We start from the raw sequence: 13,119 nt of genomic DNA on the forward strand, positions 1-13,119 counted from the left end.
CTCCCTCTACTACGAACGAAAATTTAATGAGAACAACCTTATTTTAACTCTTCCACACAATCAAAATCAAGGTCTTATAAATCTACTCAATAGAGTTTTACCATGATGTCACTTCAAACTAGCTCTCTTCTGTGTTCCTTAAGTCTATGCAATGATTAACCAAAACTGATGAAAAGCTTGCAAAACCTCAACATACTCATTGTAAAAAGGTGCCTCTTAATCTTATGTATCAATGAGCAAAATATGTTGACCAATTACAAATCTCAAACATATTTGTTGCAGACAATTACTTATTTGCAGTAAGTGTATGTGCCTTCAAAATTTATGCCTAGAAAGTCGTTCGCAACTAAGCACAAGACTCAACTAAGTTGCTAACACATAATAATGTTTTTGATCAAGGTAAAAGCAGGTTTTGAAGGGGCCCCAAAACCCTTTACAAGCAGAACTTAAACAGCAAAACAACAAAAAACAAAAGAGGACATGCCTACGAAAAACCAGCAAAAAAACCAGAGAAAACCGGAAAAAGCCCCACAAAGCCAGCAGGCCATCCACTTCATTCATTTTCACCAATCTTGTATCTTTCTATTTTCTTACTCCATGAACATAATACTTTGACAACAATGGCTATGGTGCACATCAAATGATATCAAAAAAACAATGATGCTGATGGACTAATGATCACACCAAAATGTAGAATATAAATTTCAGAGGCTTAACAATACTTTAGTATCATGGTATGATCACAATACATGATCAATGAACACATGACATATTATGTATAGCCTATCATATAATTTGCGATTTTCATTCTTCAATTATAACCAAAAAGATTTAAACTATCGCCTATAAGACCCTTCCTAAGCGCATGTCTGTAACTAGAATTACACTTGTTCTAGTTTCCTCATCGGCTGAAGCTTCTGTATTCCCGAAGACATCTTCTAAAGATATACGATTATTACTCCAAACAGCATCTGCCCATTCTCTCATCTTCTGTGCTTCTCCAACCCTGCTGCGCTGTTGCGACAAGAGTTGTGAATAGCTACCTACACATTAAACACATCATCAAGACTTATTGGCAAATAAAAATTCCTCAAAAATACAATTCCAATCTCATGTTGTTCACCTCTCACAAGTGCAACAACATCTCTCAGATCAATCTCCGTGGCTGTAACTGCATTCAACGCAAATAATTACACGCATTAATTGCATGTTCTTTTTATTCTACAGATGTCCCACGTTGGTCATTTTCTCTCCCCATGAAATGCCAGTGGAAGAGAATACATACCCTGCTGTTCAAGAGGCGGAGCTTTGAGCATTTCTAATGCTCGTCTATAAAGACCCTGGCAGAGATCCATAAATGGACATAAGAAAACCAGCGTTACTTTTAGGCCAAAATGGTTATAGAATTGAATCAAGAATATTTCTTACCTCTTGAATAAAAAAATAGTTTGCACCTTCTGATCGTCCTTTACGACCAAACATGTCCGCTATGCAGGCTAAAACAATCCCGACCTTATGATTATGACCCCCTGAAGTGATGTAAGATTATCTGTCATCTATTAAAACAGGGGGAGGTTTGTGAAATGTCTAGATACATGTCACCAAATACGCCAACTTATTTAACCTGAATGTTTATATATATTCTATCAACTTGATCAGACAGGAATTACACAGCTATCATAGTTCTTCAAAAAACTACTGGAGTGAAGAGGCAAACCATAATACTCCTCTGCTTTCTTCAAAACCTGTGTCAATCTCTGTTCAGCCTCATCGAAATTCCTGAAATGACTCCAAACACAAATTTCTAAGGAGATCAGTTTTCTAGCATGAATAATAATATGCGAGTCTTTGACATCAATTATGGGAGTGTAAAATAAAAAATAATTCGTACAATTTGGCTTATTGTTAAGCAACAAGTTTATCCAGATTTATAAATACAACAAATTATATAAAACATGAACAGACTAAAGATTGTCCTCGAAGGTCCCCCTTGAATGCTTCTAGTTTGAGCCAACCGTATAACATGATTAAGCTTAACATCACTAAATGGTTTTCACAATATGTCTTTGCAAACCTATCAATCCTCGGTATTGGCAAGACTGAAGTATTGTTAACCACGAAAGTTGAACATCCATACATATAAACATTGGGCAAAAAAACTTGCAAATGATGAATCCCCAATTGCATGGATAATATTAATCATTCCCAAACAGTTCAAATATTCTACTGAAAAATGGACATGTCCCAATATTGAATATGGAACGGAGCTGCACTAGTTCAGGGAGTAAGATTTGAAAATAAATGAAAGACAGTAATACATCAAAGTAGAATAGAGGTATCTATCGCTATGGAGACCCTCCCAATGCATCATCTCCGATTTCATGTTTAGTATCCTCCCTTGGTCTTCGATACACACGATGAGGAGCTGGAGGAAGAGATATGACCATCGTCAAACCTCCTATAGACCTACAATTCATATGCTCAGTACCACATTCATCTACTGTCATCCCCATAGTAATTTCACTTATTTGTGGCCCAATCCATTAATCATTCCCAGGCTACAAACCTGTAATCAGGTTCACTTAGAGAACAATTCAACTTCATCTTACCCTGGTTATGGCTCTCAACCGAAGTATAAACATTATCACAGGTATGAAATAACAAGTTCGCATCTAAAGACCAGTTCCCTAGTCTCATAAGATGCACCAAGAAGAATACATCTTGTGCATGCACTATACTCTGAAATATATCAGAAGCATAGGCATCATAAGAAGACGTAGCTACAAATTATAAAATATGAAAAACTTAGAATGGGATTGAATTACTGGTTAACAAAGCCAATTGCTCCCTCCTTGAGGCATTCCCAAGTCAATCATCAATATTATAAATACACTTCAGTGGGAGTTTGTAGGGTCCACAAGCATTTGTGCATTCATCATGTGATTCATGTGATGCAATATTGGATTGGATGTATCTATACAGTTTTGTATTTGTTATGAACTTCTGACCTATGATGTTTGTAAATGTCCTATATGTAGGTTTAGATATTCAACATACTCATACTAGAGATGCATGTATTATTTTGTAATTAGACCAGTTTGGTGTATTCAGCTTCACTGTTTTCGTTCAACAACTTAGTTGCTAGTTCTGGCACAAGCATGGCAGTACAGCAAAAAAATTACATGGATACAGGTACAGGTCTCTCTCTCTCTCTCTCTCTCTCTCTCTCTCTCTCTCTCTCTCTCTCTCGCTCTATCTATCTATCTATCTATCTAGATAGATAGATAATGATACTCATAATTCTCTCTCTCTCTCTCTCTCTCTCTATCTATATATATATATACAATGATACTCATAATTGCCAATCAACAAAATATTTAAATACATCATAATTTGGAAAAAAGAAAAGACCTCATGAGTTCAAAATTAAATGACTTGTCAAATGTCAATGCACAATGAAAATTCCAATCAATTTTCAATAATCTTCATAATATATATAAAATGATACTCATAATTGCCAATCAACAAAATATTTAAATACATCATAATTTGGGAAAAAGTAAAGACTCATAAATTCATAATTAAATGACTTGTCAAATGTCAATGCACAATGAAAATTCCAATCAATTTTCAATAATCTTCACATTGCTCTTCATTGAGAGCATCAATGTCAACATTTGGTTCACTTTCATTTGAACTATAATCAATTATAATGCTACTTCCACTAGCCTTGTCATATATAGAAGCTACCTCATATAAAGAGATTTTTGGCAAATTGTGCAACAATAACGTCTAAGTCAACACACTCAAGAGTTAGATATCAATTCCACATCACCCCCTCATTCTAATCAAGTTTCTTATGTGATGGTGTTGACGTGTCTAAAATCGCTGAACTTGCGACTTCATCCAGCCAACGCAGAATGTACTCGCTGAGTATCCTATCCTCTCTTGAGATAAGGAAATCCCTAATGCTGTTTTTCGTTTGATCAAAGGGGACAACCTCAAGGTTTTGATTGTCAAGTCTTGACTGCGGGATTACTCAGTGATTTGATGTGTTTTGCTGGAAACACAAAGGGGACTTATGGTAAGATAGGCAATTGCTGGATGAGTTCCCTAAAATTCTGACAGTCTTGTTATCAGTTGGTTTCGGTTGGATGATACTATTTCAGCTGGACTGTGGGGGGATTTCTTGGTAAAAAAAGGAAAAAAAAGGGATAGGAAAAAGAGGTACAGAGAATCTAACTATTTAGCTAAGATAGCATATTAAGAAAAACAGACAGACACCTCCAAATAACTAGATTAAACACTATTAGCCATTTAAGCACAATATTTGTATCACTCTAGTGCGATCTTCAAGGAAAATAGAGTTTTCATACTATTAAACACAACTTCAAAACTTTAACATTCATTCAATGAGTATTCAATAACCAAACTAAGCATATGAGACGGTTCAGATTAACCATGCAGAAGGAATGACAATCAGTCAATCCCTAATGGTATGAACGGCGAGGATTCTATCAGATGTTTATCCAGAAAATGCTATAGAAATGAAAGAAACATAACAAAATGATTCAAATTGGTGAAGAAGGAGACCATGCACTCACAATGAAATTGAAACAGTCTTAACTTTGCATTAATATCCAGTGTAAATTTCGTCAAAGCTTCAACAACAATCCATGAACTTCTTACAAAATGAGGGAAAACCAGTCCCCTTTAAATAGGCTTCCAAAAATAGATGAATGGCCAAGATCTAATCTAAACAAGTGGCCCAGATTCATCCTTACAAAAAGTACCCATACCCATAAATGGAGGGTAAATATCAGCAACTACCCCAAAGGGAGTGATAACTACCTAAAAAGGTAATTAAAACTTATCCAAAATAATTCAAAAAGTGCACATACACAAAGTTTTTAAAGATTACAGTTGACTTGGAAGTCAAATATGACCCTTTGGCCAAAAAGTGCACTTTTCAAAATTTTAAAAGAAAAAAATGCCTTCTAAGAAAGCACTTTTTCTTTTCCAGTTTCATATCCTTTTACCAAAAATTGATCCTCTCCATGCAAATATTCTTGCCAAAGGTCTCGACCTGCTGCACGCTCTTCACAAACATACTTCTGGAACTTGATGCACAAATGGAACAACAAACCGAACTGAGGCATAGGGGGGTGATGAATTTTATACTGCATGCTCTACAGATAATGATCTATGTGTTTCAAACCATCCTGCCAGCTGGACCGATTAGCCTCAAAACTCAAAATATCAGAATGTATTTTACTAGCAAAATCTAGGTCCTCTGTAGAGTAGGCGATCTTATCTATTTTTAATCTATCCTCCCAGTCTGGATGGATTATGGGACTGGACAAACTATTTTGCCAACCCAAAACCATAGATCGGAGGATTATTCCACCGAGGTCCCTAGTGTTCTTCAAAATTTCGTCGCATGTCTCTTGCTCTTTGTTAATGGTGGCCTTTGTGTCATTCTTCATGTTGACGGTCCAGTACCATTCTTTAAAAATGTTGATGTCGTGGGGGTCCAAGATGTCGGACAATGTAGGAATCTGCGGATGGGTCCAAAAAAGAGTCGTCATGAGGGGGAGAGTTGTAGTAACGGCTTCATGAATTATGAAGCATTCCCGCTTCATCTCGAACAGTTTGACCAAAACGGTTTCTCGGTGGTGGGCCATTTTCTTTACATCCTTAATGATTAGCTCCCCCCTTTCCTTAAGACTTTGAATCCATTCTGTAATAGCTTTGGCAGTATCCCGTACTCCTTCAAATTTTGTCGTGGTCCTCTATGCCAATGCTGTCGGGGGAATGTGGGATTCAGAAGCATTATACAATGGTCTCAAGAGTTGATCAATGTACCCCTCGGCCAGCTCAGCACGAACTCGATACATGTCCTTTTCAGCTGATATTTCTTCGAGTTGTCTGAGCACGTTTTGTACGGAATCCTTGAATTCCTCCCTTTCCTGCTCCTTTGTGGCTCGTCCAATGGGGACGGTCGTGATGCTATAATCAGCCAGTGTAATTTGATCTGCTAGCTTATCTACAGGCGGGGTGGCGATATGAAGGGTACGGTTCCTTTGCTCATCTTTGGATATCCGGGAATATACCTTAGGCTTTTTCTTCCCCTTGGCCTTGGCTTGGTCTATGCATGAGAAGATGTCCTCCAGATTGATGGGTGGCTTGGTGGCAGCCTTACGCTGAGCTCGAGCAATTAACCATTCTTGAGGTACAGTCTGGGCTAATGCCATGGTTAAATTAGCACTGTTTTTTAATGTTTTTAGCCGGCTCATCGCATATTTGCAGCTGTTCCATTACAGGATGAGTGGAGGAAGTGTCAAGTTCCTTGCTCACAGCCGAATTCTCTCCCACTTCACTGAACAACTGCCTAGTATTTTCATGTGATGATTGTTCTTCAGTCTTTTCAAGCTCGCGAGTCTCATCTGTCCTCTGCTCTCCTTCAACAGTGGAGTCATCCTTGGTAGCATTATGCAGCTGCAATTCATGGCGGCTCTGCTGGGTGGGTTCATGCATCTCTAGCCCCTGAATGGATGGAATCTCTCCTTCCTCTACTTGATTCTCAGGCTCGGCTGATTCAATGGCTCTTAGCTCGACATCCAGCATGTCGGGTGCAGGGGGATCATCAGCTTCAAATGCATCGATATCACTCTGGGAAGGCAGAGCAGGTATATAATCTAGTTCAACTACATCATCAGACGAACTGGGGTCCTTTGATGATTAAGTGACCTTTGGTCTCCTAATAGGGATCTTTTCCCTTCTTGTTCTTTTAGATGTCCGAGTTCCTCTGCTGGCCTTAGCCTTCTTCCTTTTTTCAGGCTTTTCAACCTCTTCCTTTGGTGCACTGGATGTTCCCTCCTCTTCGGAGGACTAAGAATCAAGGTTACCCATCAAGTGGTAGGTGAACTGGACTCCTGTTGACGTGTATTTTGTACACAACCAAACACAAAATAAAATACCCAAATGGTACCTTATCCTCTCTTGATTAAAGCCTCTGAATGCTGAAGATATCGCGAAAAGGATCAATCTGGATGACTTCAAGGTTCTTCGTTGTAGGATCTCTACGTGTGGATAAGCACCAGTGGTCGTTGTGTATGCTGTTTCTTCAAGGGGCCTTACGTATTTTCTGAGAAAGCTTGTCCGTGTTACTCTCTTTTGACTGTAGGAACAGGATTTTCCTAATACTAACAGATTTTCAAAAAAGATCAAAAGATAAGGGTTTCAAGAGATAAATGCTAATCTAATCCTAAGAATGACTCAATGTAGGCTAGACTTGGTAAGATTATACCAATTTCACTATTGCCAAGCAATTACAACTCTACTGGAATTGATGCGATCTTCTAAGGTGATTTAGTGATTTTCAAATCATCAAGGATATAGATACTATCATAGAGATACATATCAATATTTCAACAATGATTGAATGTTTAAGCAATCCCAATATCTCCAGTTGACCACACAAGGTGTCCTTACAATCAGTAAGAAGCTAGTGGTTTGGAACATGAATCTCACCAAAGATCAGGCACAACACTTAGTCCTTCAAACTTAAACTTAAATACTACTTCGACTGAGAATGATTCAAGAAGATAAACAATCATGAAGATAGCCACAAGTATTGCAATAAAACACCATAACTTCAATATTTTATTGATCTCAAAGCCAAATAGACAACAATTGTTCAAAATTCTTTCTTCACTACTCAATCTTGCTACACAATAACTTTCTTCTCTAAGCTCTCTCTCTTCTCTAACTTCTAACTATTATCAAAATGAAAATGAGTGAGGGTATATATAGCATCCTCAAATACAATGAATGGCCCAAATCGAAAGAAGATCAATGGCTGAGATTTTGACACCTAAACCCTAATTAGGGTTTGTTACAAAAAAGGTCCCCATTTAGATGAACATTATTAAATGCATAGCCAATATTTAATTGACACAAATATCGAGGAAACATAGACCAATAGGAATTAAGCTGCCACATCATCCTATAACAACTTTTCTTCTAGAATTTTGTGCCCTTTCCTATGCTCTTTCTTAGCATATCCAATGAATCTGGACACAATTCCCTCAATCTTAGCAATGGGAATCTCAGGAAGATTCTTCATTCATTCTTCCAAGTGAAGGACTTGATCAAAAGCAGTGAGAAGAGTTGTCTCCCATCCAGGTTCGAATTCTTTAATCTTCTCAATCAGGAACATGGTAGTGAACATCAGATCTCGTTGCTCATCTGTGATGACGTTCTCCTCTTTGCAAAAGATGACCTTGACTCTCTCCTCCAACTCTTGGATGTCCACATCTGTCTCAATCTCGATCCGCCTGCCAAGAATGGTACACAACACCTCAAACACCTTATCTTGAATTGGATGGATGACACCTTCAACTTGACTGCATTTGGTGTTGATGTCCTCAAAAAGGACCTCTTTCATCTGGAGCAGAGCTGACCATTGTAGGAGGTTATGAGTTCCTCCATCCATTATCTTTTCTTGTGCCAGGATCCGTCTTGATGTTTGCCTTATTACTTGTAGGATGGGAATGATAACATCTCTAGTGTGAGTGAAAGCAGCTACAGTTATCATTAGATTATGGATAACTTCAAGGACCTGGATAGCTTGATGAATTGTCTTCATCATTCTTGTTGCAAATTCAACGGCCACCGTGTGAGATTTATCAATCCAAGAGCTCATAAGCTGAACCAAGCTCTTAACCCTTTCTGCCTCGCCAACTAATTCAAGAGGAAGTGCCTGTAAAAGAGATACCGCTGGATCCTAACATCTCAAGGGCTGATTGAGATGACTAAAATAGCCTCTCCAAGCACCGACCTCTCTCTCAAGCTTCTTATTCTTTTCCATTTCTTCCTTAAGTTTGTCTTTAAGTGCTTCAAATGAATCGGTTGCCTCTTCCATTGCTTGTTCGGTGGTAAGTGGACCAAGCTCAAATGTTTCTAAGACATACTCATCTGCAAGAATCTCACCCTCATACTTGTCCACTACTGGTATAGCTATTTGCAATTTCCTGGATCCTGTCTCATCCCTTATTACCTTGGACACCCTTGTGGCCTTCTTCTTTTCCATTACCTCTTGAGAATTTCCTATGAGGCTCTCTAAATCAAATACATCTTCTTCCTCTTCAACCACAACCACTCTTGTCAATCTCTCCTTTAACCAATCCGGAATGGCGGATCTTGTTTCTCTTACTTGTATTTCTTTAAGCAGTGGTCCATCCTCTCGGAGAGGAGATGTCGCTTCATCATCATTTTTCTCTTCATGTAGCTCATTAACATCAACTTGAGGAGATTGACTTGATAAATGTTGAGGCGTCTGTTCCTTTTCTGGCTTGTCATCTTGTACCATGGATTCCATAGATTCATCAATTTCAAGTACCATCTTCGCTTGACCTTCCCCTTGGCTTGCCTTCTTTTCATGTCGAGAAGATGTGCTTGACGGGTGACCAAGATTGGCTTCTTGTTTCTTCTTGGAAGGTTCCCTTTTCTCAGGTCTTTCTTTCCTCTTTGCACCTCTAGGATGATAAGTGTTCTCACTCACGCTTGCTTCTCCTTCTTCCGGTCTTGCCTCCAAAGTAAAAGTCATTGATACATTCTACTCCCTCAACTTCTGATGCTGTACATCCACCCATCTACGAGTACACGATAAGACAGGAGCCATCAAAACTCTCAAGTCTAAAACCTCGGACTCATTCCAATCTATCTTCACTCCTTTGTCTTCTTTATCATAGGACGACTAGAGGCATCTACCATTATCCTGGGATTGATCAGCTACTCTATAAACTTTGCATTTCCTGATGAGATCTAAGGGTAGCCTGAAATGCATCTTTCTTTTAACCTCTAAATCACTTGGGAGATTCATCCAAAAGTCCTCTACCTGAAACTCATGTTTGTACTTCTTACCGATTGTCTCCTCCATATAACCATGAGGATCAAAATTCTCCCGCAAGGCAAAGGATGTGAATGAATATAAAGATAATTCCTTCTCTACATCTTCCGAGGCTTGAGTGTTAGGACATACTTCAAGTGAATTCCCTAGTATGATGGGCATGGGAATTCCATTTCCATGTTTGTGTCTGGATGCCTTTGCATAAGCTGCCAACTGTCTAGTCACCTCAAGTAGCACTATCATGTCTGTCGGATACCTCGGCAACATGTAGGGAGGTGAAGGACACCCATGAACTCTGATATATGTAAACTTCTGAAACTGGATGAACCATGCACCATACTTTTTCACAAGCTCTTGTGCATCCAGAGATAGTCGATTATGAATCCCACCTTGCAATATCCTAGTAATGTTCATCGTGAAGGTATCATTGACTAACTTATAGTCACTTCTAGGCGGATGATGCAGATGAACATAAGAATCACAAACTCTCATTTCTCCGGGTCCTCTTCCGATCACTCCTCTATGAGGTAGCCCTGTATACTCGAAACTCCTGATTAAGGCATACATAACATATGAGCTCATGTGGAACGATTTGGTGGGTCTTAGCCTTCTCAACTGCACATCCAGACAATTGCTAATAATTCTGGCCCAATGAAGCATTCATTTTCCTTGGACTATCACTTGAATGAAGAAGAACATCCACTTTTCGAAGTAGAAGGCTTGAGGAGCCCCTGTAACTCGATTGATCAAAGTTATCAAATCTCTGTATTCCTCCTGGAAGTCGATCCTATGCAGTGTATTGGGAATCTTGTTCAGGCGAGGCCGACTTTTGAGCAACCAATTCTTATTGATGAGATTCAGACAAGTGTCGGGATCATCTTCATAGATTGACCTGGCTCCTTCTAAGCTTTTGTAAATCATATCTTTATGTTCTGGAAGATGAAGAGCTTCACTTATAGCTTCTTCTGAAAGGTAAGCTAAGATGTTCCCTTCCTTGGATACGATCGTCCTTGATTGTGAGTCATAGTGGCGGGCGCACTCGATCATCAGTTCATGACACCTGACTGCGGGAGGGAAACCTGCCGCCTTGATAATGCCACTTTCAATTATCTTCTTTGCAACAGGTGATGGCTTGCCAATGTAGGGGACTTCTCGAAACTTCTTCACATTGAAGTTTCCTAAGTTGGTGTCTCCGATATTACTCCATTTGGACACGATCCTGGTCTCCAATTTGTCATTCTTCTGATCCTCTTTGATGAGAGCCGGGCGACTAGTAGATACTCCAGCCTTTGGAGTCGCCATCTTGACACCTACACAACATTTCAAAATTACTCCTTGATCATTAAAGGGTAGAAAATAAGACTCAAAAGGAGGATTTAAGATATTAATTAGGAAATTTCATGATAAATCTAGAATTATCATTTCCTAATTAATTAATCAACACTTAGACTTTTCTAAAAAAATGCCCAAAAATCAAGTCTTGAATAAGGATATTAAGATAATTTTGCCATACCTCCTCTTGAGTACTCAAAAAAGACTTGACAATGATGAAAGAAAACTAGACTTTGATGGACAAGGCCTAGATTATAGTCCTCCCTTGGATGGATTGCGCCTCCTCTAGCTTCAAAAGAATAAATTCCACCCTCCTTAGCCTTCAACACTTAGCAAAATTTCGCCTCCAATCTGCTAGATTTCGCTCCTCAATTTACTCTTCAATTTCACACTTAGAAGGAAAGAATGAATGATTTGAAATGTGAAGCAACACTCCCCCATTATATAGAGCGCTCACCCTACTCCCTTCAAGGCCGACTTGGCAAAAAAAGGGGTAAAAAATAAATAAAATCTCTAAAAAGGGTGGCCGACTTGCCTATAAAGGCAAAACAATTCCCTTGAGCGCTCATTTTAAATTTTAAAAAATTAATTTTAATCCTCCAAGGTAAAATTTTGATTATTTCAAGGCTTAAAATTAATTTATTAAATGCAAAATGCTTTTAAATTAATGCGAATTTAAATTTAATTTTCCAAATGCCTCAAATTTAGCAATTTTGGTGATTTAGTGCAATCTGGAGAATATCAATTTTTTGATCAAGGTCTCAATGAAGCTTGCTAATGATTTCGCCCTGGACCCTCTCCAAGGGTTAGGAGCGATTTTCCAAATTTAGCCTTGAATATTTCATACCTTGACTCTAAAATCTCTTGGAGGGTGAATTCATATCCAGTTAAGGTCTTGCATTTCAAATTTTGGTATTCTGCATGAGGAATTTAGGTGGAAATGTGGATTTCGCCCTAGACCCTCTCCAAGGGTCAGGAGCGATTTTCTCATTTTAGGTTATAATCCACCTTAGCTTGATTGTTGAACTCTCAATGCAATTTCCAAGATCCATTTCCTTGCACCACCGAGTTACTTCATCAAAAATCTTGAAGGAAATAAAGCTTTTTAGACGAATTTCGCCCTGGACCCTCTGGAAGGGTCAGGAGCGATTTTCATAATTTGGCTCAAAATTGACATTTTTCAAAGTTCAAAATCTCTTCAAGGCATCTCAAATAGGTCTTCTCCCTGAATTCCAGACTTAGTTCCATCCAACTTCGGAGAAAAAGTGTGATTTTGGTGTTTTTCGCCCTGGACCCTCTCCAAGGGTCAGGAGCGACCTTTTCTCCTTAGGCTTACTCCTTCATCAACTTCTCTTGAATCTTTCATTCATCACTAGGTAATGTCCCTCCTCATCCACTCATTCAAGCTTGTTTTGTTTCTGCAGGGCAAAGTGGAGGTTTTTCAAATTTTCGCCCTGGGCCTTTTGCAAGGGTCAAGAGCGACTTTTCTTCTCTTGGCCTAGAATCATCAAGTTTTGAAGCAAACCACTACTCATCATGATCTTAAAGGGCATCTTTACCTTAGTGCATCCTTGCCTTAGCAAAATCTTCAAAGAAATAGGTAGTTTTTGTGATTTTCGCCCTGGGCCTTCTGCAAGGGTCAGGAGTGACTTTTGGATTTTAAGCATATTCCTTCATTCTTTTGACTTCAAATCACCTCTAAGGCATAACACATCACGTCCTTCTCCTATCCAAGGAAGATATAGCAAGATTTTGTCTTAATTCTACAAAAAAAAGGAGAGAACCTTGGAAATTCGCCCTGGACCCTCTCCAAGGGTCAAGAGTGATTTTGATAATTGCCTTCAAAACTTTCACTCTCAACAATCCTTCTTCAC

The 13,119-nt window shown here is 38.8% G+C and overlaps 1 protein-coding gene across 1 annotated transcript in view; it reads right to left on the reverse strand.

The window, feature by feature from the left end:
• Positions 1-372: 372 nt before the first annotated feature.
• Positions 373-13,119, reverse strand: part of LOC131060059 (uncharacterized) — a 206,042-nt gene continuing 193,295 nt past the window's right edge. The window contains exons 8-12 of the mRNA XM_057993156.2: positions 1,718-1,779; positions 1,429-1,529; positions 1,286-1,340; positions 1,124-1,171; positions 373-1,043 (exon numbers count right to left, since the gene is read on the reverse strand). Coding sequence (XP_057849139.1) covers positions 844-1,043; positions 1,124-1,171; positions 1,286-1,340; positions 1,429-1,529; positions 1,718-1,779 — 466 coding nt within the window. The 3' untranslated portion in view covers positions 373-843. The remainder of the gene's footprint in view (positions 1,044-1,123; positions 1,172-1,285; positions 1,341-1,428; positions 1,530-1,717; positions 1,780-13,119) is intronic.

This window comes from Cryptomeria japonica, chromosome 8, assembly GCF_030272615.1.
Source record: "Cryptomeria japonica chromosome 8, Sugi_1.0, whole genome shotgun sequence".
Lineage (NCBI taxonomy): Eukaryota > Viridiplantae > Streptophyta > Pinopsida > Cupressales > Cupressaceae > Cryptomeria > Cryptomeria japonica.